The 24153-nt window shown below is 48.8% G+C and overlaps 1 protein-coding gene across 1 annotated transcript in view; it reads right to left on the reverse strand.

Moving 5' to 3' along the window:
* LOC101831781 (stimulated by retinoic acid gene 6 protein-like) overlaps positions 1-24153 on the reverse strand; it is a 43473-nt gene that overhangs the window by 3901 nt on the left and 15419 nt on the right. Inside the window, exons 5-15 of the mRNA XM_040738913.1 lie at positions 22548-22668; positions 21411-21456; positions 18142-18270; positions 17693-17763; positions 16579-16690; positions 13119-13272; positions 8427-8502; positions 2333-2414; positions 2103-2151; positions 1539-1656; positions 68-187 (exon numbers count right to left, since the gene is read on the reverse strand). Of these exons, the coding sequence (XP_040594847.1) occupies positions 68-187; positions 1539-1656; positions 2103-2151; positions 2333-2414; positions 8427-8502; positions 13119-13272; positions 16579-16690; positions 17693-17763; positions 18142-18270; positions 21411-21456; positions 22548-22668 (1078 nt within the window). The remainder of the gene's footprint in view (positions 1-67; positions 188-1538; positions 1657-2102; positions 2152-2332; positions 2415-8426; positions 8503-13118; positions 13273-16578; positions 16691-17692; positions 17764-18141; positions 18271-21410; positions 21457-22547; positions 22669-24153) is intronic.

The following is a 24153-nucleotide window of genomic DNA, read 5'->3' on the forward strand; positions in this document are numbered from 1 at the left end:
CTCTGCTGGGTAGAAGGTGGAAGCGGCAGCGGCAGCCGTACATCCCCACTGCCCTCCTCCGCCTCACCTGTTATGGAGAGCCAGGGGCTTCTGCTTGTCAGCCGCGCTCAGCTTGGGCTGCAGGAAGAATCTGCCAGCAATCCACACCTGCAGGATCATGATGCCCACGACTACGGAAACGGTGAGGCTGAAACACAGGGCAGGTCCACCCTGAGGTGGTCTATTCTACTGTCCCAGGCCCTGCTCTGATACACAGTGAGTGGAGAGAGAGGGAGAGACAGACAGACAGACAGACAGACAGACAGACAGACACACACACACACACACACACAAAAGAGACAGACAGAGACACACAGAGAAAGAGACAGATAAAGAGATAGAGACAGATAGACAGAGGGAGAGACAGAGAGAGAGAAGGAAAGAGAGGGTGAAGGAGAGGGAGGGAGGGAGGGAGAGAGAGCAAGCACCCAGAAGAGCAAGGTCTGATCTTTGATCCCACCCACTCCTGTGCCTATGGAGAACACGGGCAAAAAAAAAAAGCCCCCCAAAGAGGAGGTGCTCCAAGGCCACATGCTGACTCTCTAGCTCCGGATCAGAACCCACGGTTCCCCTTTGTGTCCCCTTTTGCTAAGGTTGGCCGTCCTCAGAACAGCATAGCCAAGCGCACGCAATCCTTTCACGTTGAAAATGAAAGCAAAGAATAAGCTTGAGAAGATGCCATGGAGCAGACAGACAGCCCTGCATGAAAGCAAAGAATAAGCTTGAGAAGATGCCATGGAGCAGACAGACAGCCCTGCATGAAAGCAAAGAATAAGCTTGAGAAGATGCCATGGAGCAGACAGACAGACAGCCCTGCATGCGCACGGGTGGCTCCAGGCAAAGAGCAGCCAAGTCCTCCAGCTGAACTGGCCCGGGCGGCGGCGTACACGGGCGGCGGTGTACCCGGGCGGCGGTGTACCCGGGCGGCAGTGTACACGGGCGGCGGTGTACCCGGGCGGCACGGGCGGCGGCGTACCCGGGCGGCGGCATACACGGGCAGCGGTGTACCCGGGCGGCAGCATACAAGGGTGGCAGTATACATGGGCGGCGGTGTACCCGGGCGGCGGCATACAAGGGTGGCAGTATACATGGGCGGCGGTGTACCCGGGCGGCAGCATACAAGGGTGGCAGTATACATGGGCGGCGGTGTACCCGGGCGGCAAGTGCTTGGAGAGAGCTATGGACGCTCTGGGGTGGGGAAGGATTTTGCACTGGGCAACACAACAGATCAGATAGCTAACCCGTGGTTCCTGCCCCTTCCTCCTGTCCCACCTCCTGCTTCATCCCCCTACAACTTATTTCCTTGGTGGGAAATGGAATTCTGTGTATCACACACATGAATGTGAAGTCCCATGGAATGACGGGAGAAGACTTGAAAACATAGATCCCCTCCCTGGGAGGGGCTGTTATGACCCATCCCTGGGTCATCAGAACAAGAACTTGGACCCAGAGCTGTGTCTCCAGGATCAGTGAGGAGAGGTTGTCTGCTCAGAACTTACACCCCAAGGCCCAGCCCACGCAGCATCTCCAGGCCTTGGTGGTGGAGGATGGGTAGCACCAGGCTGTACATGAGCATCACACCGCAAAGGCTCTGCACCACATGGATGATGAGGTAGCCTGCAGATGAAGTCGAGGAGGTCACTAGGGGTCCCTCTTAGCCCACCCCGTATGCCTCCCTGCAGGCAGACCTGGCCTATGCCCTCTCCCTCCAAAGGCACTTGACACATTTGCTGGAGCTGTTTCTTCTGGTACCATGATTTCCCCGTCATCCTGCTTTCCCAGCACTCTGCCAGACACATTTCGAATGTCAGCTCCCCTAGAAAGCCCTTGAGTCCCAAGCTGGTGTGGAGGCGACCTCCTCCTCTGCTCACTGGGGCCCTTAGCAAACAGCCAGTTAGAGGAGGGCAGGTGGGAGATGGGACATGGTGTTTCTCCACCGTTCTCCAGACTCCTCAAAGCTAGAAGCTATGTCTGTTTCTCTAGCCCTTCCATGTCTGTCCTTGCCAATGGAGAGAGCCCAGGGAACATGGGCTGGGCTACATGGGTGCTGGGGTGACACTTACCCCAGAGGATGTAGGCTATTTGCCAGCCTGAGTACCTTGCAATGGCGACCTGGAGTTAGAAGGAAAACAGGGGTCTCAATAGGATGAGAGCTTCCTTCCCTGCAGGCCTTGTACCCAGGACCCCATCTGATCCGGGGTCAGCCATAAAGCAAAGCAGGTTCTTCACAGAGCGGCATCTCGGGACAGAGGCCTGGCCTGACATCTCTGGCTCAGCTCCCCTACAGACTCACCACACTGGCTGCTGAGGACGGACTCTGGAAGTTCTGAGGGAGGAAGTCTTTGTCTCCAGCCCACAGCCTCTTCATGTGCTTTCTGTGGGAGAGGAAGAGTAGGTAGCATAATCACAGCACTTTCTGTAGAAAGATCTACAGAATGGTCTACAGAAAGAGCTACAGAAAGGTCTACAGAAAGATCTACAGAAAGAGGTACAGAAAGGTCTACAGAAAGGTCTACAGAAAGATCTACAGAAAGAGGTACAGAAAGGTCTACAGAAAGATCTACCGAAAGATCTACAGAAAGGTCTACAGAAAGGTCTACAGAAAGATCTACAGAAATGTCTACAGAAAGGACTACAGAAAGATCTATAGAAAGGACTACAGAAAGATCTACAGAAAGGTCTACAGAAAGGTCCAAAGAAAGATCTACAGAAATGTCTACAGAAAGGTCTACAGAAAGATCTATAGAAAGGACTACAGAAAGATCTACAGAAAGATCTATAGAAAGAGGTACAGAAAGGACTACAGAAAGATCTACAGAAAGGTCTACAGAAAGATCTACAGAAAGGTCTACAGAAAGGTCTACAGAAAGGTCTACAGAAAGATCTACAGAAAGGTCTACAGAAAGATCTACAGAAAGGTCTACAGAAAGGTCTACAGAAAGATCTACAGAAAGGTCTACAGAAAGATCTACAGAAAGGTCTACAGAAAGATCTACAGAAAGGTCTACAGAAAGGTCTACAGAAAGATCTACAGAAAGGTCTACAGAAAGGTCTACAGAAAGATCTACAGAAAGGTCTACAGAAAGATCAACAGAAAGATCTACAGAAAGATCTACAGAAAGGTCTACAGAAAGGTCTACAGAAAGATCTACAGAAAGATCTACAGAAAGGTCTACAGAAAGATCTACAGAAAGATCTACAGAAAGGTCTACAGAAAGATCTACAGAAAGGTCTACAGAAAGATCTACAGAAAGATCTACAGAAAGGTCTACAGAAAGATCTACAGAAAGATCTACAGAAAGATCTACAGAAAGGTCTACAGAAAGATCTACAGAAAGATCTACAGAAAGGTCTACAGAAAGGTCTGCAGAAAGGTCTACAGAAAGGTCTACAGAAAGATCTACAGAAAGGTCTACAGAAAGGTCTACAGAAAGATCTACAGAAAGATCTACAGAAAGGTCTACACAAAGATCTACAGAAAGATCTACAGAAAGGTCTACAGAAAAGTCTACAGAAAGGTCTACAGAAAGATCTACAGAAAGGTCTACAGAAAGATCTACAGAAAGGTCTACAGAAAGGTCTACAGAACGGTCTACAGAAAGATCTACAGAAAGGTCTACAGAACGGTCTACAGAAAGATCTACAGAAAGGTCTACAGAAAGGTCTACAGAAAGGTCTACAGAACGGTCTACAGAAAGATCTACAGAAAGGTCTACAGAAAGGTCTACAGAAAGGTCTACAGAAAGGTCTACAGAAAGATCTACAGAAAGAGGTACAGAAAGGTCTACAGAAAGATCTACAGAAAGATCTACAGAAAGGACTACAGAAAGATCTACAGAAAGGTCTACAGAAAGGTCTACAGAAAGATCTACAGAAAGGTCTACAGAAAGATCTACAGAAAGATCTACAGAAAGGTCTACAGAAAGGTCTACAGAAAGGTCTACAGAAAGATCTACAGAAAGGTCTACAGAAAGATCTACAGAAAGGTCTACAGAAAGGTCTACAGAAAGGTCTACAGAAAAGTCTACAGAAAGGTCTACAGAAAGATCTACAGAAAGATCTACAGAAAGGTCTACAGAAAGATCTACCGAAAGATCTACAGAAAGGACTACAGAAAGATCTACAGAAAGATCTACAGAAAGGTCTACAGAAAAGTCTACAGAAAGGTCTACAGAAAGATCCACAGAAAAGTGTACAGAAAGATCTACAGAAAGAGGTACAGAAAGGTCTACAGAAAGGTCTACAGAAAGATCTACAGAAAGATCTACAGAAAGGTCTACAGAAAGGTCTACAGAAAGATCTACAGAAAGATCTACAGAAAGGTCTACAGAAAGACCTACAGAAAGATCTACAGAAAGGTCTACAGAAAGGTCTACAGAAAGATCTACAGAAAGGTCTACAGAAAGGTCTACACAAAGATCTACAGAAAGGTCTACAGAAAGGTCTACAGAAAGATCTACAGAAAGGTCTACAGAAAGATCTACAGAAAGGTCTACAGAACGGTCTACAGAAAGATCTACAGAAAGGTCTACAGAAAGATCTACAGAAAGGTCTACAGAAAGATCTACAGAAAGAGGTACAGAAAGGTCTACAGAAAGATCTACCGAAAGATCTACAGAAAGGACTACAGAAAGGTCTACAGAAAGGTCTACAGAAAGATCTACCGAAAGATCTACAGAAAGGACTACAGAAAGGTCTACAGAAAGGTCTACAGAAAGGTCTACAGAAAGGTCTACAGAAAGGTCTACAGAAAGATCTACAGAAAGGTCTACAGAAAGGTCTACAGAAAGGTCTACAGAAAGATCTACAGAAAGGTCTACAGAAAGGTCTACAGAAAGATCTACAGAAAGGTCTACAGAAAGATCTACAGAAAGGTCTACAGAAAGATCTACAGAAAGGTCTACAGAAAGGTCTACAGAAAGGTCTACAGAAAGGTCTACAGAAAGATCTATAGCAAGATCTACAGAAAGGTCTACAGAAAGGTCTACAGAAAGAGCTACAGAAAGGTCTGCAGCAGTCGGTGTGAGCTAAAGCTCCAGGCAAAGTTCTGATTTCTCTTCAGCATCTCCAAGGTTACCATAGTTCACAAAAATAACGCATATTGATCAAATCATAACAGCAATCGAGAGCTGGGCGTGGTGGCGTAGAGGCAGGCGAATCTCTGTGAGTTCGAGACCAGCCTGGTATACAAGAGCTAGTTCCAGGACAGCCTCCAAAGCCATAGAGAAACCCTGTCTCGAAAAACCAAAATAAATAAGTAAATAAATAAAAATAAAAAATAACAGCAATCGAATCTGATGAGATTATATGGTTTTTTTCATTCCATTTTCTATACTTATTCTTTTATGGTGAAGGCATATTACTTAATATTTTTAAACAATTAACACCAGAAAGTCAGTTTCGTTGATAGCTTAACCTTATAGCAGCATAAAGTAAAATCAAGGATGAGCAAGACAGCTTACCAGGCTAACTCCATTACTGCTGAGCCTAATGTGAGTTCAGCCAGCCCCTAGGGCTCACATGGTAAAAGGAGACAGTCAGCTTCCATAAGTATTCCTCTGATCTCCACACATGCTGTGGAACATGCACCCACACAGACACATCATACTCTCACCCACACATACAGTAATAATACATTTTTGTTGTGTGGGGGTATTTTCTGTTTGCTTTGAGATAGGCTCTCTACATAGCCCTGACTGTACTGGAACTCACTGCGTAGACCAAACTAGCTTAGAACTCACAGAGATCTGCTTAACTCTGCCTCCTGAGTGATGGGATTACAGGTGTACACCACCATGCCCAGCCTAATAATACATTTTTAAACAGAAAAAAATTAAAGGGGCAACAACCCCTCATAGAACCCCACCCCTCACCCCTCCATTTCCCACACCCCTGTCCAGTTTCTGGGCTATATGTGATGGTTAGGTTGGCAGTGTTCTGCTCCTAGGCCACACTCCATTTATGGGATCCTTCCTTCCTTCCTTCCTTCTTCCTACCTCCTTCCTTCCTTCCTTCTTCCTTCCTTCCTTCTTCCTTCCTTCCTTCTTCCTTCCTTCCTTCTTCCTTCCTTCCTTCCTTCTTTCCTTCCTTCCTCCTTCCTTCCTTCTTCCTTCCTTCCTTCCTTCCCTCCTTCCTCCTTCCTTCCTTGTTTCCTTCCCTCCTTCCTTCCTTCTTCCTTCCTTCCTCCTTCCTTCCTTCTTTCCTTCTCTCCTTCCTTCCTTCCTTCTTTCCTTTCCTCCTTCCTTCCTTCCTTCCTTCATCCTTCCTTCCTTCTTTCCTTCCCTCCTTCCTTCCTTCTTCCTTCCTTCCTTCCTTCTTCCTTCCTTCTTCCTTCTTTCCTTCTCTCCTCCCTTCCCTCCTTCCTTCCTTCTTCCTTCCTTCTTCCTTCCTTCCTTCTTCCTTCTTTCTTTCCTTCCTTCCTTCTTCCTTCTTTCCTTCCTTCCTTCCCTCCTTCTTCCTTCCTTCTTTCCTTCCTTCCTTCCCTCCTTCCTCCTTCTTCTTTCCTTCTTTCCTTCCTTCCTTCTACCTTCTTTCCTTCCTTCCTTCTTCCTTCATTCCTCCTTCCTTCCTTCATTCCTTCTTCCTTCATTCCTTCCTTCTTTCTTTCCTTCCTTCCTTCTTCCTTCTTTCCTTCCTTCCTTCCTTCTTGCTTCCTTCCTTCTTTTCTTCCTTCCTTCCTTCTTCCTTCTTTCCTTCCTTCCTTCCTTCTTGCTTCCTTCCTTCCCTCCTTCCCTCCCTTTTTCTTTCTTTCATACTTTATACTCAATCTCCAGTATTTTTCCTGGCTGGGTTTTACTTTTCATGATCTCTAAATTGGAAATTCTTAGACAGGCAGGAAAACTGCAGCTCTGGGCCCCATTCCCAGGGAACTGAGCAGATTCTCTCCCACAGCCTTCCCCCATTGCCCATCCCTTAGTCTCAGCCACCAGCACCCGAAGCACTGTCTCCCTGGAAACCCACTGGCTGCATCAGCCAGTGACTCAGGTCCTCACAGCAGACTCAGCTTTCCTCCCTCCTGTAGATGCTCTCGGCCCTCTGCCCTCCGTCCATCTCCATTCCTTCTCCCCATTCCTTCCCGTCATCCTAGAAACAAGCTCTGCTGGAACCCCAGTGGTCATACCTGGAAGGGACTCAGAAGCACTCTCTACCAGAGAGGACATCAGAAACCCACCCAACAGAGACAAGACCAGATATTAACACATAGAGTTACCATCATCCCAAACCCAAATGCCAGCGTGAACACACAACCAATAACAGCCAGGACAATACGTCTCCACTAGAGGCCATCAGCCCTCCTACAGTTGGCCCTGAGAAATCCAGTATAGTTGAAACATAAGGCAAGGGCTTCAGTGTGCTATTATAAATATGATCAAGGACTTCAAAGAGGACTTAAATAAGCCCACGAAAGCACAAGCAAGCAGTGGCGTGAAGTGAAGAAAACTGTTGAAGACGAGAAAGTGAAAACAGAATCAATAAAGAAAGCCCAAACTGAGGAGAAACTGGAAGTGAAAAGCTTAGGAACTCAAACATGGAGCCTCAGAGGCAAGCCTCTCCAACAGAACACAAGAGATGGAAGACAGTCTCAGGCACTGAAGACAACAGAGAAGACGCTGACACCTTGGTCAAATAAAATGTTAAGTCTAAAAACTCCTAGGCACAAAACATCTGGGAAATCTGGGACACTATGAAAAGCCCTAATTTACAAACGATAGGAACAGAAGGAGAAGAAACCCAGGTCAAAGGCACGGAGAATATTTTCAACAAAACCATGAAAAAAGTTTCCCTAATCTAAAGAAAGACATGCCTACCAAGGTGCAAGAAGTGTACAGAGACAGAGAAAGACAGATAGAGAGACAGAGAGACAGAGAGTGGGCACAAGCATGTGCCCTCTTCCTACACTGCTGTTCCTCAGGTAGATGCTGTTCCCAGGCCTCTTGACCCCACCTCCATGGATGATCCCTTGAGCTGGGAGCCTCAGGGATCCCAGGGCTGGGAGTATTATCAGCCCTGAGCAGTAGGACAACGGTAATTTACAAGAAGTGCCAAGGTCTCGAGATTGGGAGCACCTGCCCCTCTGCTTGGTGCTGGAGCATGTACCTTAATCTTGTTGAGTCTGAGCTTTGTCAACTGTAAACGTTGAGAGGAAAATGCTCACCTCCCAAGGTTGGGATGAAGTTGGGATGAGGACTCTAAGCATAATGATAGGTCATCATAGATGTCCAACCTGTTAGTCTTATATTTTTATTATATATTTTATATGCATTAGACCATACCTGGCCCTTATATCCACTTCCTAATGCCACTGGAACTGGTCAGGAATTCTGGATAAAGAATGTTATGCATATTTTTAGCTGAAGTCACACAAATGACTCCTAGAATTCTCTTACCTGTAACAGGCCAAAATGTGGAAGAGATAGCTGACACACGTGAGGGAGGCAGGAAAAATGGTCACCACCCAGACTCCTGAAACGTGAAGGGTGACGTGAGAGGGCTTGGAAAACACACCTGGAGTGGACTTGCCAAGAGCAGACCCTAATCAGAAAGGTGTGGGCGAACCTATTACACTCCTTTACCTGGTTCTCCGAGGGTTTAGCCACACATACCCCCGGTATCGTTGATTTCCTGCATGGTACTCTGAAACTTTTGATACTCATGTGTTCCAACGACACTCAGTTATGTTTGGGGAAACTATGTATGGCCCATATCAACGGTAGGCCCCATCCAGGAAATAGCTAACTTCTAATTGCAACTTTGGGGGAGGGGATAGGGTGGGAGTGCCTTGGCCACAAGACTAGCTGGGATCAACAGGTTGTAGCATTCACCTTTCATGGGGTTTTGTTAGTTAGGCTCTGCCTTGGGTACTCTTCTGCTCTGGCAATGCTGTTTAAGGAAGGGAGAGTTGATTTTGGCTCAGAGTTCTTAGGCACGGTCACTCATGGTGGAGAGGTCACAGCAGGAGGAGCTTGGGACAGTGGGTTCCATAGCATTTGCAGCCAGGAATCAAAGGCAGATGAATGACCCCGAGGGCACCAGGCACACAGGTGCCCATCAACCTAAAGTAAGAACCGCTGTGGAACAGTCTTTGTACACTGTAAATATGTATCACCGATTAACAAAGAACTGACGGCCCATAGCTAGGTAGGGTTTTCAGGGAGAGAGGACACTGGGAGGAGTCTTTGAAGTAGGGAGGCCATGTCGAGGAAGCAGGAGATGAACATGCCGTACTGAAATAAGGTACCAAGCCACATGGTAGAACACAGATAGAAATATGGGTTAATTAAAGTTGTAAGATCTAGTTAGTAACAAGCCTAAGCTACCGGCCAAGAATTAATAATAATAGTAAGTCTCTGTGTAAGTATTTGGGAGCCAGCTGGTGGGACAGAGCTGACTAGCAGACCTGACGAAAAACTCTTGACTACAAAAAATAAACAAATATTTTTTTTAAATGAGTGGTACCAAAATGGAAGTATAATGTGCTCTTTGAGTGTGGAACTCAAGGACTCATCGTACTGAGCGAAAATCTACATTAAAGGTGCATAAGATGCTCCCAGGCCACAGTAAAGCACAGAAATATGGAAGGGTTCACTTGTAAGGCAACTTTCAGTGACCACAGAGCTGCAAGAAAGTAACTCATAGCAAAGATGTCCCCTTCTGGCTGTGTTCTTCTCCCAGCTCTCTAGCCTTAGTGGGAAGAAAATCACCTACAACGGGTGTCTCGTGCCTTAAGGGATCGTGGTGGTTTGAGTGAGAATGTTCTCCACAGGATCAGATGTTAGAATGCTTGATCCGTTGGTGGAGCTCTCTGGGAAAGTTTAGGAGATGAGGCCTTGTTGGAGGAGGTGTGTCACCACAGGCCGGCTTTGAGAGTTTAAAGGCTCTTGTTTGCAATTCAAGATGGGCACTCCCAACTTCTCAGTTCTGCTCCAGCCGCCATTCCTGCTTGATGCCTTCCTGCCACAGCGGACTCTTATCCTTCTGAGCCATAAGCCCACAGGAAGCCTCTATAAGTTGCCTTGGTTGTGGTGTTTTATCACTTTGATAGAAAAGGAACCAATACAGGGATATTAGGTGAGTTAGGATTATAAACCATCAGTGCCATAAAATCTTTTGAAATCCATCATATTGCCTAAGTCCCATTTTACAAATGAGACCAAACTTTGTGCATGCATATGTGTGTGTGTGTGTGTGTGTATACACATGCCAGAGTACAATTTTCAGGAGTTGGTTGCATGGACATATGCATATATGGGGGAGGGCAGAGGTCAGCCTTGAGTATTATTCCTCAAGAGCTCAAGAGCCGTCCACATGGGTTTTGCTGTTGTTGTTTGAGGCTCCTATGTTTGAATGCTTAGTCATCAGGGAGTGATACTAGTTGGGAGGGATTAGGAGTTGTGACCTTGGAGTAGACGAGGTCTTGTTGGAGAAAGTATATCACTGTGAAGGCAGGCTTTGAGGTTTCAAAAGCCCAAGCCAGGCCCAGTATCTCTCCCTTCCTGCTGCCTGTGGATCCAGATAGAGAACTCTCAGCTACTCCTCCAGAGAGAGAACTCTCAGCTACTCCTCCAGAGAGAGAACTCTCAGCTACTCCTCCAGATAGAGAACTCTCAGCTACTCCTCCAGATAGAGAACTCTCAGCTACTCCTCCAGATAGAGAACTCTCAGCTACTCCTCCAGAGAGAGAACTCTCAGCTACTCCTCCAGAGAGAGAACTCTCAGCTCCTCCTCCAGATAGAGAACACTTAGCTACTCCTCCAGAGAGAGAACTCTCAGCTACTCCTCCAGATAGAGAACTCTCAGCTACTCCTCCAGAGAGAGAACTCTCAGCTACTCCTCCAGAGAGAGAACTCTCAGCTCCTCCTCCAGAGAGAGAACACTTAGCTACTCCTCCAGAGAGAGAACTCTCAGCTACTCCTCCAGATAGAGAACTCTCAGCTCCTCCTCCAGAGAGAGAACTCTCAGATACTCCTCCAGAGAGAGAACTCTCAGCTCCTCCTCCAGAGAGAGAACTCTCAGCTACTCCTCCAGAGAGAGAACTCTCAGCTACTCCTCCAGAGAGAGAACTCTCAGCTACTCCTCCAGAGAGAGAACTCTCAGCTACTCCTCCAGAGAGAGAACTCTCAGCTACTCCTCCAGAGAGAGAACTCTCAGCTACTCCTCCAGAGAGAGAACTCTCAGCTACTCCTCCAGAGAGAGAACTCTCAGCTACTCCTCCAGCACCATGTCTACCCGTGTGCCGCCATGCTTCCTGCCATGATGACAATGAACTGAACCTCTGAATGTAGGCCAGCTCCAGTTAAATGTTTTCTTTTATATGGGTTGCCATGGTCATGGTGTCCCTTCATAGCAATAGAACTTTGATTAAGACAGTCATTTAGTCATGTCCCCAGTTGGCATTTATCCTGACATCTTGTCCGTGATTCTTTCTCATCTAGGAGATAGTGGACATTACCTCTCTCCAGGGATGGTGGGCCTATCATTAGGGTAGGGCATTATCTGAGAAAGCTTCTGTCATAAAGTACCTTTCTTGTTACAAAGTGGGCTCAATAGACAGTCCTCCAAAGGAGATACACAAATATCCGATGTACATCCAGAAAAAAATGCTCATTATTTATCCTCAGGGGATGCAAATTAGAAACACAATGAAAAATCACTTCACAGCTGTTAAGATCATGGTGGGGAGGCATGGTGACAGGCAGGCATGGCGGCTGTGGCAGCCACTGAGTGTGTACATCTCTGCAACCAGAACTTTAAAGTCTCAAAGTCCTCCTCCATCAAGGCCACACCCCCTAAGTGTTCTGAATCAAGGGAAGGCCCGCCCACTGTGGGCGGCACCATTCCCAGGTCCCGACTATTTCAGTGGGGAAAGGGAGCTGAGCACAGAACACTCTTGCCTCTCCGTTTCCTGACAGTGGCTACCATGTCACTGCTTCAAGCTCCTGGGCTTTGCTTTCTATGAGTGACAGACTGTGCCTTAAGCTGTGAGCCAGAATAAAAGTCTCCCTTAGGTCGCTTTTGTAAGAGCCTTTTATCCCCACAATGGGAAAGGAAACCAAAACAACTACTAAGATGAAAACCGTCTAAGGCACTGGTTCTCAACCTCTAAGGCGCTGGTTCTCAACCTCTAAGGCGCTGGTTCTCAACCTCTAAGGCGCTGGTTCTCAACCTCTAAGGCGCTGGTTCTCAACCTCTAAGGCGCTGGTTCTCAACCTCTAAGGCGCTGGTTCTCAACCTCTAAGGCGCTGGTTCTCAACCTCTAAGGCGCTGGTTCTCAACCTCTAAGGCGCTGGTTCTCAACCTCTAAGGCACTGGTTCTCAACCTCTAAGGCACTGGTTCTCAACCTCCATAACGATGTGATGCGACACTTTTATATGTTTTTTCATGGTGTTGTGACCCCCAACCATAAAAGCATTTTCGTTGCTACTTCATAACTGTAAGTTTGCTACTGTTGTGAATCATAATGTAAATGTCTGTTTTCCAAAGGTCTTAGGCAACCCCTATGAAAGGGTTGTTTAACCCCTAAGAGGTCATGACCCACAGGTTGAGAGCCTCTGTTCTATGGGAACGTTCAGTTCAGGCCCAAATGGTTTCTTTCTTTTTTTCCCCCCACTTTTTAAAAATTAATTAAAATTTTTCCTTTATTTTACATCCTGACCGAAGTTTCCCCTCCCTCCCCTCCTCCCGTACCCTCCTCCTACCTCTCCCCTCTCTGCTCCCTGCCCCATCCACTCCTCTGTTTCTGTTCAGAAAGGGGCAGGCCTTCCAGGGGTGTCAACAAAGCATGGCGTATCAAGTTGAGGTTGGACTAAGCTCCTCCCTCTGTATTTAGGCTGAGTGAGGTGACCCAGTATGAGAAATAGGTTCAGGCCCTGATCCCACTGCTAGGAGTCGCACAAATAGACCAAGCTATGTAACTGTCACATATCAGCTCCAAATGGTTTTCAACCAAATGAGCTGTCCTGAGCCCTCTGTCCCAGCTGACCCAGGAAGGCCCAGGTCAACTCTAACACAAAAGAAACCCAGGCACCCTGGTCAGGCAGTCTCAGTGCTGTTTGGACGATGGGGAGAGGGGTCTCTTTACCTTTAGTGACACTGATCAGTTCTTTCACTTGTAGGAGGACAGGGGCCGAGGTCCCCGTCTCGTTCATGTGGGCGAGGTAGCTCTGCAGCAGGTCCTCAAACATGTCCAACTTGTCTCTCACAAGTAGAAACACACAGAACTCGATGACAATGAACTGGGAATGCAGAGCACAGGCAGGCGTCAAGGTCTCCGGAGACCAGCCCAGCACAGGGACAGAATTCTCTGGACTTGAGGCCAGCCTCTTCCAGGCAGCCAGAACTCTTTTAGAAAATGACTGTGCAAAGCTTGTTCTTCACCCATAATGGCTCAAAGGACCCTTGAAAGATAATGGAATCTGCCCAGCATTGGTGGCACACACCTTTAATCCATGCACTCAGGAGGCAGAGGCAAGCGAATCTCTGTGAGTTCGAGGCCAGCCTGGTCTACAGAGCAAGTTCCAGGACAGCCTCCAAAACAATACAGAGAAACCCTGTCTCAAAAACCAAAAAAAAAAAAAAATAAATAAAAAAGAAAGAAAGATAATGGAATCCAGTGAAGGAAGGGTGACCCTGGGGGCAAGACCAGCCACATCTCCATGGCTCCCTTCACTAAACAGGAGCCAAACTGGAGAAGGAGTCCATGTGACAGCAGAGCTTGTCCTCTGTCCTGTCCGCCCACCACACCGCTGCTTCTCTGGTTCCCATCACCTTCCTTCTCCACCAACCAAATCATGTTTGTTTTCTAGAGTGGGGTGCGAATGCCGCCATCATAGGGCAGTTTCTTAGCCTTAGTTCAGAGTGACTCTCTGAACTTCAGAACACCGCCATTTCCTTTTCTCTTCTAGAAAGGGGAGGGAGAGGCAGGCTGTGAGTTCGAGGCCCGCCTGGTCTACAAAGTAAGTTCCAGGACAGGCTCCAAAACTACCCAGAGAAACCCTGTCTTGGAAAAGAAAATCTCTTCTAGAATGACAGCACTCTCTCTCCTTCCATGTCTTACTCCTTCTCTTGGATCCACAGCTTCTCCTGGACTTGGACTTTGCTGAATCATCTCTTTGCCCTCTCCTAGCTCTGAACACAGTGCTTACTATACAGTAAATGTTCAGTAACTTCTCAAGACACACCATGATACCAAGCCAAGTTAGTTATTCAGTGTGCAGAGAGCTCCAGTTGTCCATTTAAATCCATCCTCCGGGGACTGGGGGGAGCAGCTCGGTGGATGAAGTGCTTGTGGAGCAAGCATGAGGACCTGGATTTGATCCTCAGCATCCACATGAAAAATCCAGCATGGTGGCACGTGCTTGTAACCCAAGGAAGGCAGAGAGGGGCAGATCCCAGGAGTTCAGTGACACTGCATGCATGCTTACACATGCTCACTCATCACACATAAACACACAGATAAAAAAAAAAAAGACTCTGAGGAGCAGTACCCACGGTTAATTTTTGGCCTCTGTACATGTGGATGGATACACACACATACCTTTATACACACAACTACACTAAATTAATTCATTAAAAAAACCATTCTCGCCGGGCGGTGGTGGCGCACGCCTTTAATCCCAGCACTCGGGAGGCAGAGGCAGGCGGATCTCTGTGAGTTCGAGGCCAGGCTGGACCGACAGCCTCCAAAACAATACAGAGAAACCCTGTCTCGTAAAAAAACAAACAAACAAACAAAAAAACATTCTCCCTTCTTTGGTCATAGAACTGGGCTGCGTTTCCCAGCCTCCCTTTGTTAGCTGTGGCCACATCACCCTCTTGGGCAGTGGGAAGCAAGCAGAAGGGACAGGTGGTACTTCTACACCTTGTTCGGGAAAACCTTCTGCAAGCATTCTTGCCATTTTTCCCTCCATGCTATTGACTGGTGGCCTTGAGGCCCTAGGTATGGGCAGGCGCATGATAGATGACTGCAGAGAAGAGAGCTGCCTGCACATGCCCTCAGCATCAGGGTGGGAGTTGGGGTGACTCGCATAGTGAGGAGCCACTGGCATTTTCGAAGGTGTGGCAATTTGAACGTAATTGGCCCCCATAAGCTCACAGAGAATGGCAGCCGGAGGAAGTGTGTCTTAATCCACTGCCTGTTGCCTGTGGATGGAGATGTAGGACTGTCAGCTCCTTCTCCACCATCAGGCCTGCTGCATGCTGCCATGCTTCCTGCCATGATGACAATGAGCTCAACCTCTGGACTGTAAGCCGGCCCCAATTAGATGTTTTCCTTCAAAAACAGTTGCCATGGTCACGTGTTTCTTCATAGCAATGGAAACCCTAACTAAGACGAAAGGCATTGGAACTTCGGTGTAACCTAATAATGCATTCTCTTAAAACCTTAACCACAGACTTACTCTAAAGATACATCGTCCCACTGCCTTAAAAACAAGCAAAGACAACAAGACTGTACTGTCTGCATTCTGCATGCTACAGCTGCCTTTGACTAAGTCATTTTACTTCCAATGACTTAGACCATGACCAGAGTTTTGATTTTATATCTGATGAAACTGAAGTGAGAATTACAACATTGGAAAACATTTTCTTGAGAAAAGAGCAAATGAAAGATATTTCAGTTTTGACTGGTTGTAATGTCCCACTTTCATCTTTAATTTACTAAAATTATTTTCGTGAGAATTAATTATCTGCTGGACAGTGGTGGTGGCACATGACTTTAATCCTAGCATTTAGGAGGCAGAAGCAGGCAGATCTCTGAATTGAGGCTAACCTGGTCTACAGAGTGAGTTCCAGGACAGCCAGGGCTATGCAGAGAAACCCTGCCTCAGAGGAAAACAAAACAAAACAAAGAGAATCAATTACTTTATATTTAAATGACTTTAATTCTTCACAGTATAATTTATTGTCTATAATTGTTAATTTTCTTTAGAGACCATTAATTCCATCAACTTTCCTTGGTAAGTTTTGCATATCAAATGATACTAACCATATTTTTCCTTATCAACTGTTAGTCAATGCTAAATTTTTTAGCAATTTTTTTATTTTAATGATTTATTTTAGCTTTCTGCACATTGGTGTTTTGCCTGCATTTGTGTCTGTGTGTGTCAGATCCCACGGAACTGGAGTTACAGACAGTTACGAGCTACTGTGGATACTGGGAATTGAACCTGGGTCCTCTGGAAGAACAGTCAGTGCTCTTAACCACTGAGCCATCTCTCCAGCTCTGTCAATGCTAAATTTTACCACATGGATTTTTTTTTCTGAAACACGGTCTATATAGAAGAGGTTAGCTTTGACCCAAGAGATTGACCTGTCTCTGTCTCCTGTGTGCTGGAACTAAAGGTGTTTTATTTATAACTCCCCTGTGCCTGTCACCACGTGGGTGGCATTCGGGTGAAAGGTGGCAGCACTGTTCTTCCTCAGCTCACCAACTTCCTTTCTGACCCATGCATCCGGCACGCGCTGCTCCCAAAGACCGCGTGACCGCAGCCGGGACACTTCTCCATTACGGAACAGGGAAGGGTTTTCATGGCGCTACTTACAAGGTACAGGCAGATGGACGCCAGCACGAGGGTCCCAATCATCCTGCTGGGGAACTGGAAGCAGGGGTCCCAGTCATACACCCTGGTCTGAAACCAAGACTTTCCTTTTTCTCTGTGAATGGATGAACACCAGAAAAGGGACACTGGGGGTCCCCACCACTTCCCACCTTCCCTCATCCTTAAGGACAAAGAATGGAGGTGTTGAGGCACCAAAATACAAACAAACAAACAAAAACCACCACAGAAACCCCGACTTCTCTTGCAGCTCAAGGTTCTAACTGGGGAGGGTCTGGCCACCCTGGGTGTGATGTGAGACGTAGGGGAGACGTCCCAGTGGAAATGACACAGACACAAGCCCCTTTTGCTCTGTCTTGGTTTCTTCCGTCTGCCCTGAGAAATGCAGACTAGTGGTGAAGGGACCACCCTCCCCACCACCACCCCGTTTTAGCAGCCATGACAGGCTAAGGTGTTGCCATTCATGTCCTGGTCACTAGGAGGTCTGATGCCCTCCTTGTGGCAAGGAACCAATCAGAAGTTAGCTGGACTATCTCAGATGCTCCCATGGGAAGCTAATAATCCCCACCCTAGATCTTACTTGTTAAGCGAGGCTGCCACTACTTCCTGTCCCAATTAGTGAGACAGGAAGCATGTGACTCAGGCTCCAACAATCTCTGTAGGCCAACCATCTGACACAGTGATTATTTTTCAGCTGGAATTTGATCCAGTGGAGTATACTCAAATGACTTATTTTTTAAAATGGAAAGTGAAATGTCTCTTTCCTCTTGAAGTCTGGAGACTGTAGTGTGTGGAGGGAGCCTACCCGGCGTGAGGCCCAGGCAGCCAAGAGCACAGTTGGGGGCACTGGGAAGACATAGTTCTGAAGTTGTCTCTCAAGCCCCCTGGTCCAGTTGGCCTGACACAGACTCCCTCTCAAGTCTTTTTAGAGTCCTGGGCTCGCCGTTTCCCTCCCTGCTTTTGCCTGCTTTGGATTGATTCCTGCTATCAGCTGTGCCTCTCCACTGTCTCAGCAGGGACTGTCCCCCCCCCCATCCCCCAGGCCTGGCTCAAACCGCAGGGGCAGGGCGCAGGGGCGAAGAGGCAGAGGAGCGCTTACTGCGGGCGGGGCTTGCTGAGGAGTCGCTTCACGTGCTCTGCCTGGTGGGCCTCCAGCAGGGACTTTTCTTCCTGTGAGGAAGGAGGGCATGTGTGGCTCACAGGTGCCTGGCCAGGATTTGGTCTCTTAAGGGGTCATTGGCCATGGAGGCTCGGATTCAAGCCTTGTCATCCCAGATCCTGTCATTCCTCGGGGCAGGTTTCAGCTTTGTCAGGCTCCTGTTCCCCACCTCCACCCACCAAGGTCAGAGGTCTGACCCTCCTCAATTCTCCCAGCCCAGGCTGGACCCACCGCTGCTCTGAGAAGCTTGTCTCCCTCACCAGGGAGGCTGCGCAGGAAAGCAGGGTGAGAAGCAGTGATGGGCGCTCCCCCACCCTCCACCTCACCCCCACATCCCCGCTGTTATGAGGACAGCTCTTCAGAAACCACCTAATTTGGGCGGCACTCACTGCCTGTGGCTCCAGGCCCAGGCGGATTGGCAGAGCCTTAAGGAACATGTGCAGGAAGCGACCGAGCAGGAACCCCAGGCACATCAGCGAGGGCCAGTAGAAAATGAGGGTCTCGAACCTCCCTAGAAGCTGCAACAGAAACAGAGTTGGGAGTGGGGGACATTAGCAGGCTGTGGTGAGACATGGCTGGGGTGTGCTGCCCCTGTAAGGCATGGACGGGACTGTCTTCCCAGGGGCTCCCATCGGGTCTGCCTTCCCTGCACAGCTAAAGCAGTAAGCAATCCTTGCTCTGCATGGACAGCCGGTCTCTGACCCACGCCCCTCCCACCTGGTCAGCCAATCCCTGCTTCCCCTCCCTACATGATCGGCCAATCCCTGTTCCCACTACAAGGTCAGAAGAAAACTGGATTTGGAGTCCAGCAATCCCGGATGGAAAAGTTTGAGCCCTTTTATTTTTTTTTAAATATTTATTTATTATGAATACAACACCCTGCCTCCATGCCTGCATGCCAGAAGAGGGCACCAGATCTCAATTATAGATGGTTGTGAGCCACCATGTGGTTGCTGGGAATTGAACTCAGGACCTCTGGAAGAGCAGTCGGTGCTCTTAACCTCTGAGCCATCTCTCTAGCCCCGAGCCCTTTTATTTTATGAAAACAGCTTGTTTTGTTTGTTTGTTTTAACCTAATGAAGAAAGTAGATGTCCCTTTTGGGACATGTGAGAGACTGGAATACGGGGTTGAGTAGGTGGACGGAAGGAGGAGGGGGGAAAGGAAGAAATAAAAGAACAGAGAGGGATAAAAGAAGGGAGAAAGGGGAGAGGAAGGGGGCAAAACCGGGAAGAGGGAGGTGGAACGGGCTTCTCGGGGAGTGCTTTCAACGTCTTTGAAATGCCTTTTCTTGTTAACCTCTTCGCACAAATGCTAATAGGACTCAGCTTTCGCACTGTTCTGGTTGGTTTCGTGCTTTGTCACATTCTGGGGCCCTCGGGACCTGGGGTTTGGTGCTGTGATTAAGGATACAGGATAGAGAGGCCCTGAGACGGAGGTATCGTAGTTTCCTTTTCTCCCTCTCCAAAACACGCTCCTGCTTGCCGTGACCACAGCCAGCATTTTCCTCCATGTCTGTCTGTCCCTCCATGGACTGGAGTGGAACTTAACACATGGCTGTTCACAGTGACAGAGTCTGATTAGAAATAAGAGCCTGTCCTCTCCCTACATAGAGTCATGAACATTTGGAATTTCAAACGCACCTCTGGAGACTGTGCCAAAGGTGCCAAAGGAAGGCTGTTGGGGAAGTCCTGTGATTATGTCGATAAAGCACTGTTGGCCAATAGGGAAGTTAGATAGGTGGGACTTGGAGTCCAGGAGGACTCTGGGTAGGAGAAACACAGAGAGTCGAGATGTAACCGCCATGGGGTAGGAAGCCCGGAACTATTCTCCGGTAAGAGAAATACTTAGATTAACAATTATGGGGTAATTACTTAAGTCAGAGCTAGCCAGTAAGAAACAAGCAACGCCAACAGCTTCATAATTAATATAGCCCCCTGTGTGTTTATTTGGCACTGATGCGGCTCTAGAACCAGGCTGGCGGGAAGGCTTCTCTCAAGGAAAACGCTTCCCTTTACAAAAGGCTGTGACCCAAAATCCAGGCTCTGGAATCAGTGGCAAAGAGGCATCCTCCTGGGCAGAGGCTTGCCAGGCCTTCCCAGTCCCAAGTTGAGATGTGGAGTGAATGCCCAGCTGTTCAGTCTCAATTCCCTTTCTCTCTCTCTTTCTTCCTCTCTTCCTTTTTTTGTCTCTCTCTCTTCCTCTTTTCTCTCTCTCTCTTTTGTTTTTTTTTAAGACAGGGTTTCTCTGTGTAACAGTCCTAGCTGTCCTGGAACTAGCTCTGTAGACCAGGCTGGCCTTGAACTTACAGAGATTCACCTGCCTCTGTGTAGTGAGATATCCACCTTCCCACCCCCGCACCTGTTGTACTGACCACACCCATTTGGGCGTGGTCACAGGGGCAGATGTGACAGGGGAAGGCTAAGTCTGGGGTCCCGGACCCCAGCTCACTCTCTTGGTTCCGATCAGGTCATGGAGAGCAGCTGGGTGTGGATCTTGGAGCTGGAACTTGCAGGTCATGGGTTTCTCACGTGACTTCTCCCCAAATAAAATTCACCTCTATTTAACCAAGTTCTGTGTATCCTAATCTGTGCATCTATACCTCTGCCCCCCACGTGCTGGGACTGAAGGCACTAGTCTCAGTTTCTAACTAGGCTCTGCCACACTTGTCTCTATCACGTGCGCCTAAGAGTCCACTGTTAAATCCTGGGAAGGGTGGTAGGGCCTGAGCTCTAGGCCCAGATTACCTCCCTGACTCCCTAAACCTTCCTGGGAGCTCTTCTAAGTGCAGTGCAACACCTGAAAGACCACAAGAAGGAAGGACAGACAAGGAACAAGCAACTTGCTGATGGTGTAAGCCTTTGCTCTGGGGAAAGCTGCTTCATTGGGGCCCACTGACAAGCTGGGGTAGTTATGGCAGAGAGGGCAAGAGCGAGGAAGGAGGCTAGGAAGCATCTGGCTTTGGCCCCAAGTTGGCCATTGCTAGGGGTAACCAGTGAGGGGTCAGTTAAAGAGTGTCCACTGCTGTCAAGCATCTTTCCTGGCTAGTCATTACTGGGGTCCATGGGACAGGGAAGGTAAAAATCTAGAGAAATTCATTCATTTACTGCTAGAAACCAAATCAGCACCAGAATTGTCACAGTGTAACCAAATGGAGCTTTTCCAGAACTGCGTGGCCCTGACTAACAATATCCTCTCCATTTTGCTCCTTTGGGGGTTTGGAGAACCAGCTTGCAGCTTTCATTAACTCTGGGGGGCCACCGGTGGTCATGCTGGAGAGCTCTCCCCTGTGTGATTCTCCGATTTTACAGCAAGAGAAGCTGGGGCTGAGCAGAGGGCAAAGGGGCCCTGATATCCGCCAAGACGGCCCCAGCTCCCAGCTCTGCTGCCTCCTGTGACTCACTTGGCAAAGTTGGCACAGTCTCCTCACCTGTGACGTAGGTTTGATGAGCTGCCTTGAGGACCAAATGAGACAGTGTCTGCCTGTGACCAGCGGGGCAGTGGGTGATTGCTACACAGACAGAAGCCAGGTGAGCTATGCACGGTCCCTCCCCCACGGGTGGGGAAACTGAAGCCCAGAGAAGGCTTGTCTGAGCTCACAGAGCCAGGTGGCCCTGAGGTGGTGACTGAACACCCTGTGTGAGGTCAGCAGGGACTTACCTGGCCATGGGGACACTGTGCGATCTGAAGAATGGTCACCACAAACCTGCAGGACAGAAGCAGGTTAAGGTTGGCTTCTGTCCCATCACAACCCAGAGCAGCCCCGTAAACACAGCCCACATCCTGCCTGCTACCCCTGGGAGGACCGTGTCTGTCCCTTCCTGACTGGGCACCTGCTTGTGCCTAGCCGAGCTCTGCATTTGCTGGGCCTGCCTGATGGGGGACACGACACGTCTCAGAGTCCTTGTGGACCAAGGAGGAAGACACAGGATGCCCCTCGTCTCTCCCTCTGACATTTGAGGAGGCGGAGGTCCAGGGCTGGCAAGGGATTTACCCAAGCCGCTTACAGACACAGAGCGGGGGCAAGGTCCTAAGTCTCCTGACCGTGGCTGAAGCTCCTGCTGAAGGTGGGAGTCGGTGGGTGGGTGGGGGAGGGGGAGCAAGGGATGAGCCTCAGGGGCTCAGGGGTGGAAATGATCCAAGACAGGTCACCCAGTCGACAGGGGTTCCCTGGTGCTCTGCATAAGTATGTAGTGTGAAGTCATATTCAGAGGGAGCCCAGCGTCGTCCCAGGTTGCCCCACACAGGGAAAAGGAACCCAGAGGTGCTGGGACCAGAGTACAGAGTCCGTGAGCATCTTCCTCGCTCCGTCCCTAGCTTACTGTGGATTATAAAGACTGGTTGCTGAGTAAGTGGGGAGGCAATGGACTGTAGGAAACCATGTGGCTGAAGGTGTGTGCTCGACATCCTTAGGAGAAGGAGGAGGAAGAGGCCAAGCCAGCATGGCCCTGAATGTCAAGCAGACACGGCAACTTTCTCTAGGAGAAGTCATGGACGTGCAGCTCCTGACTCCTCTGTAAGGACTTGTCAGTTTCCAGAGCGAATTTTCCTTAATTCCCGGTGTCTAGTGTTCGAAGCATGAACACCCTCCTAGGATGCACACAGGGTCCTGAGCAGACCTGTGGAAGCCTCAGAAGTACCTCCGAGAAGAAGCAACAGTGGGGCATTGGGCAAGCCATCTCTGTCCATTCTGGGCCTTGTTGTTCTCCGTGAGGAACCCCAAGCTCTCTCTGTCCCCATGCCTAGAGTTCAGTCATGGCCTAAATGGCCAAAAGAAAGCCAGCAGCGTCATCTTACCAGGTCAGGGAGTAGCTGAAGCCCAGGATGGAGCTGACCAGCCGGAACTCTGAGGACAGGCAGGCAAAGAAGGGAAAGTAAGACAGGCCGACTTCTATGCCCCCGATGAGAAGCACAAAGGCTGCAAGAGACAAGGTCGGGATGCTGTGGGAACCTCTACTCGCCACTCAGAGGTGTCCAGGGGAGCTGTGGCACTCCATTCTGAGCTCAAGCCTGGGCCTCAGGACCTAAAGAGCTGACTGAAGGAAGAGCTCTAGGCCATGGCAGAGGAATGCACCAATGTCCTTCCTTCAGTCACAGGCCGTTTCTGCTCCCCTCCCCATGACTGGTGCCAGATGACTGAGGAGATGAAGGCTGGATTCTTTACGTGTGAGTAACTCACAGTATGGCAGGCAGGGACAGACCAACCAGCAAACTAAAAGAGCTGTAAGGACAGCACCCAAGAGCATCACAGAGGTCCACACAGGCATGGTGTGTGTACTGGAGGGCGCTTGAGGGAAGATGGTGGTCACACTCGTCTACCTACTGTGCATAGGAGAGAACTCTCTACAGAAGTGATGGTCACATTACACCCCCTCCGGTAACTGGCTAGCTCTGAGATGGACTGACAGCATCTAGGAAGGGCTTAGTCATCCAAGTGTGGGGACACCAGACCTTGAGCAGAAACCCACTTCCCCTTCGGCCTGGGAGCAGGCATCTATGTAATGTTTACTGAAAACAATTCAGTGCTTTAAAGCTTGATAGGGCTCAGATAAGGGCTGGCTCACTGAAATACCATGCCTTCCACACCTCCTATGGCTAGATGCCTCTTCCTGCCCCCTGTGGTGTCTCCCCGATTCTGGGGCTGGAGATTAAACCACCAGCCAGGAGGGTGAGAAGTGGAAAGAATGGTATGTAAATGGATGGCAAAAGTCCTTAAAAAAGGAAGCTCCTTTTTCTTAGAGAGACTTCTCCAGAGATTTCGCCAGAGACTTCTCCTGAGATTTCTTCTGAGAGCTCTCTCCTAAGCTGACTTGGGAAGATAAAGTTTTCTTAAAGCAACCGACCGGTCCCTGTGTCATCTATCCCGACCACCTCGCTACATTCTCGGATGCAGGCCGCACAGCAGGTGCGACATCCAAGATGACCCTGACTGTGTGTCAGCTTTGAGATGCTCCTGGGTCAGGCAACGCACAGAAGCTAACAGTACTGGGGGGGGGGGGGGGATTGCAGGAGAGCAATCTGAAATGAACTGTACAGGGACACAGACAAGGAAGCCAGTGACACCCCATCCCCAGGTGACAAAGACTGGAGCAGCCTTCCTGGAGGTGTTGGCTGTGCTCCAGCAGTGCACATTGGAGTTGGTACCATGGAGAGATGGTTCTGGAATTGTATGAGGCTCGCCAAACCTGTAGCTCCTTTAAATAAAGCATGGAGCCTGGGGAGAGAGGCCTCGAGCCAGTGGCCAAACAAACATGCCTCGTTCCCTGAGGAGGAGCTGCAGAAACTGCTGCTGCTGTTAGAAGGCAACAGTTTGGGGCACTAGCTGAGAGTGCCTTGGTTATGTCTGTCTAAAGCATCTCTGAGTGTAACTGGGGGGAGCTCCCTAGGCGTTGGCACTGGGCAA

Source organism: Mesocricetus auratus, unplaced genomic scaffold (assembly GCF_017639785.1).
Source record: "Mesocricetus auratus isolate SY011 unplaced genomic scaffold, BCM_Maur_2.0 Super-Scaffold_6730, whole genome shotgun sequence".
In the NCBI taxonomy this organism is placed as follows: Eukaryota; Metazoa; Chordata; class Mammalia; order Rodentia; family Cricetidae; genus Mesocricetus; species Mesocricetus auratus.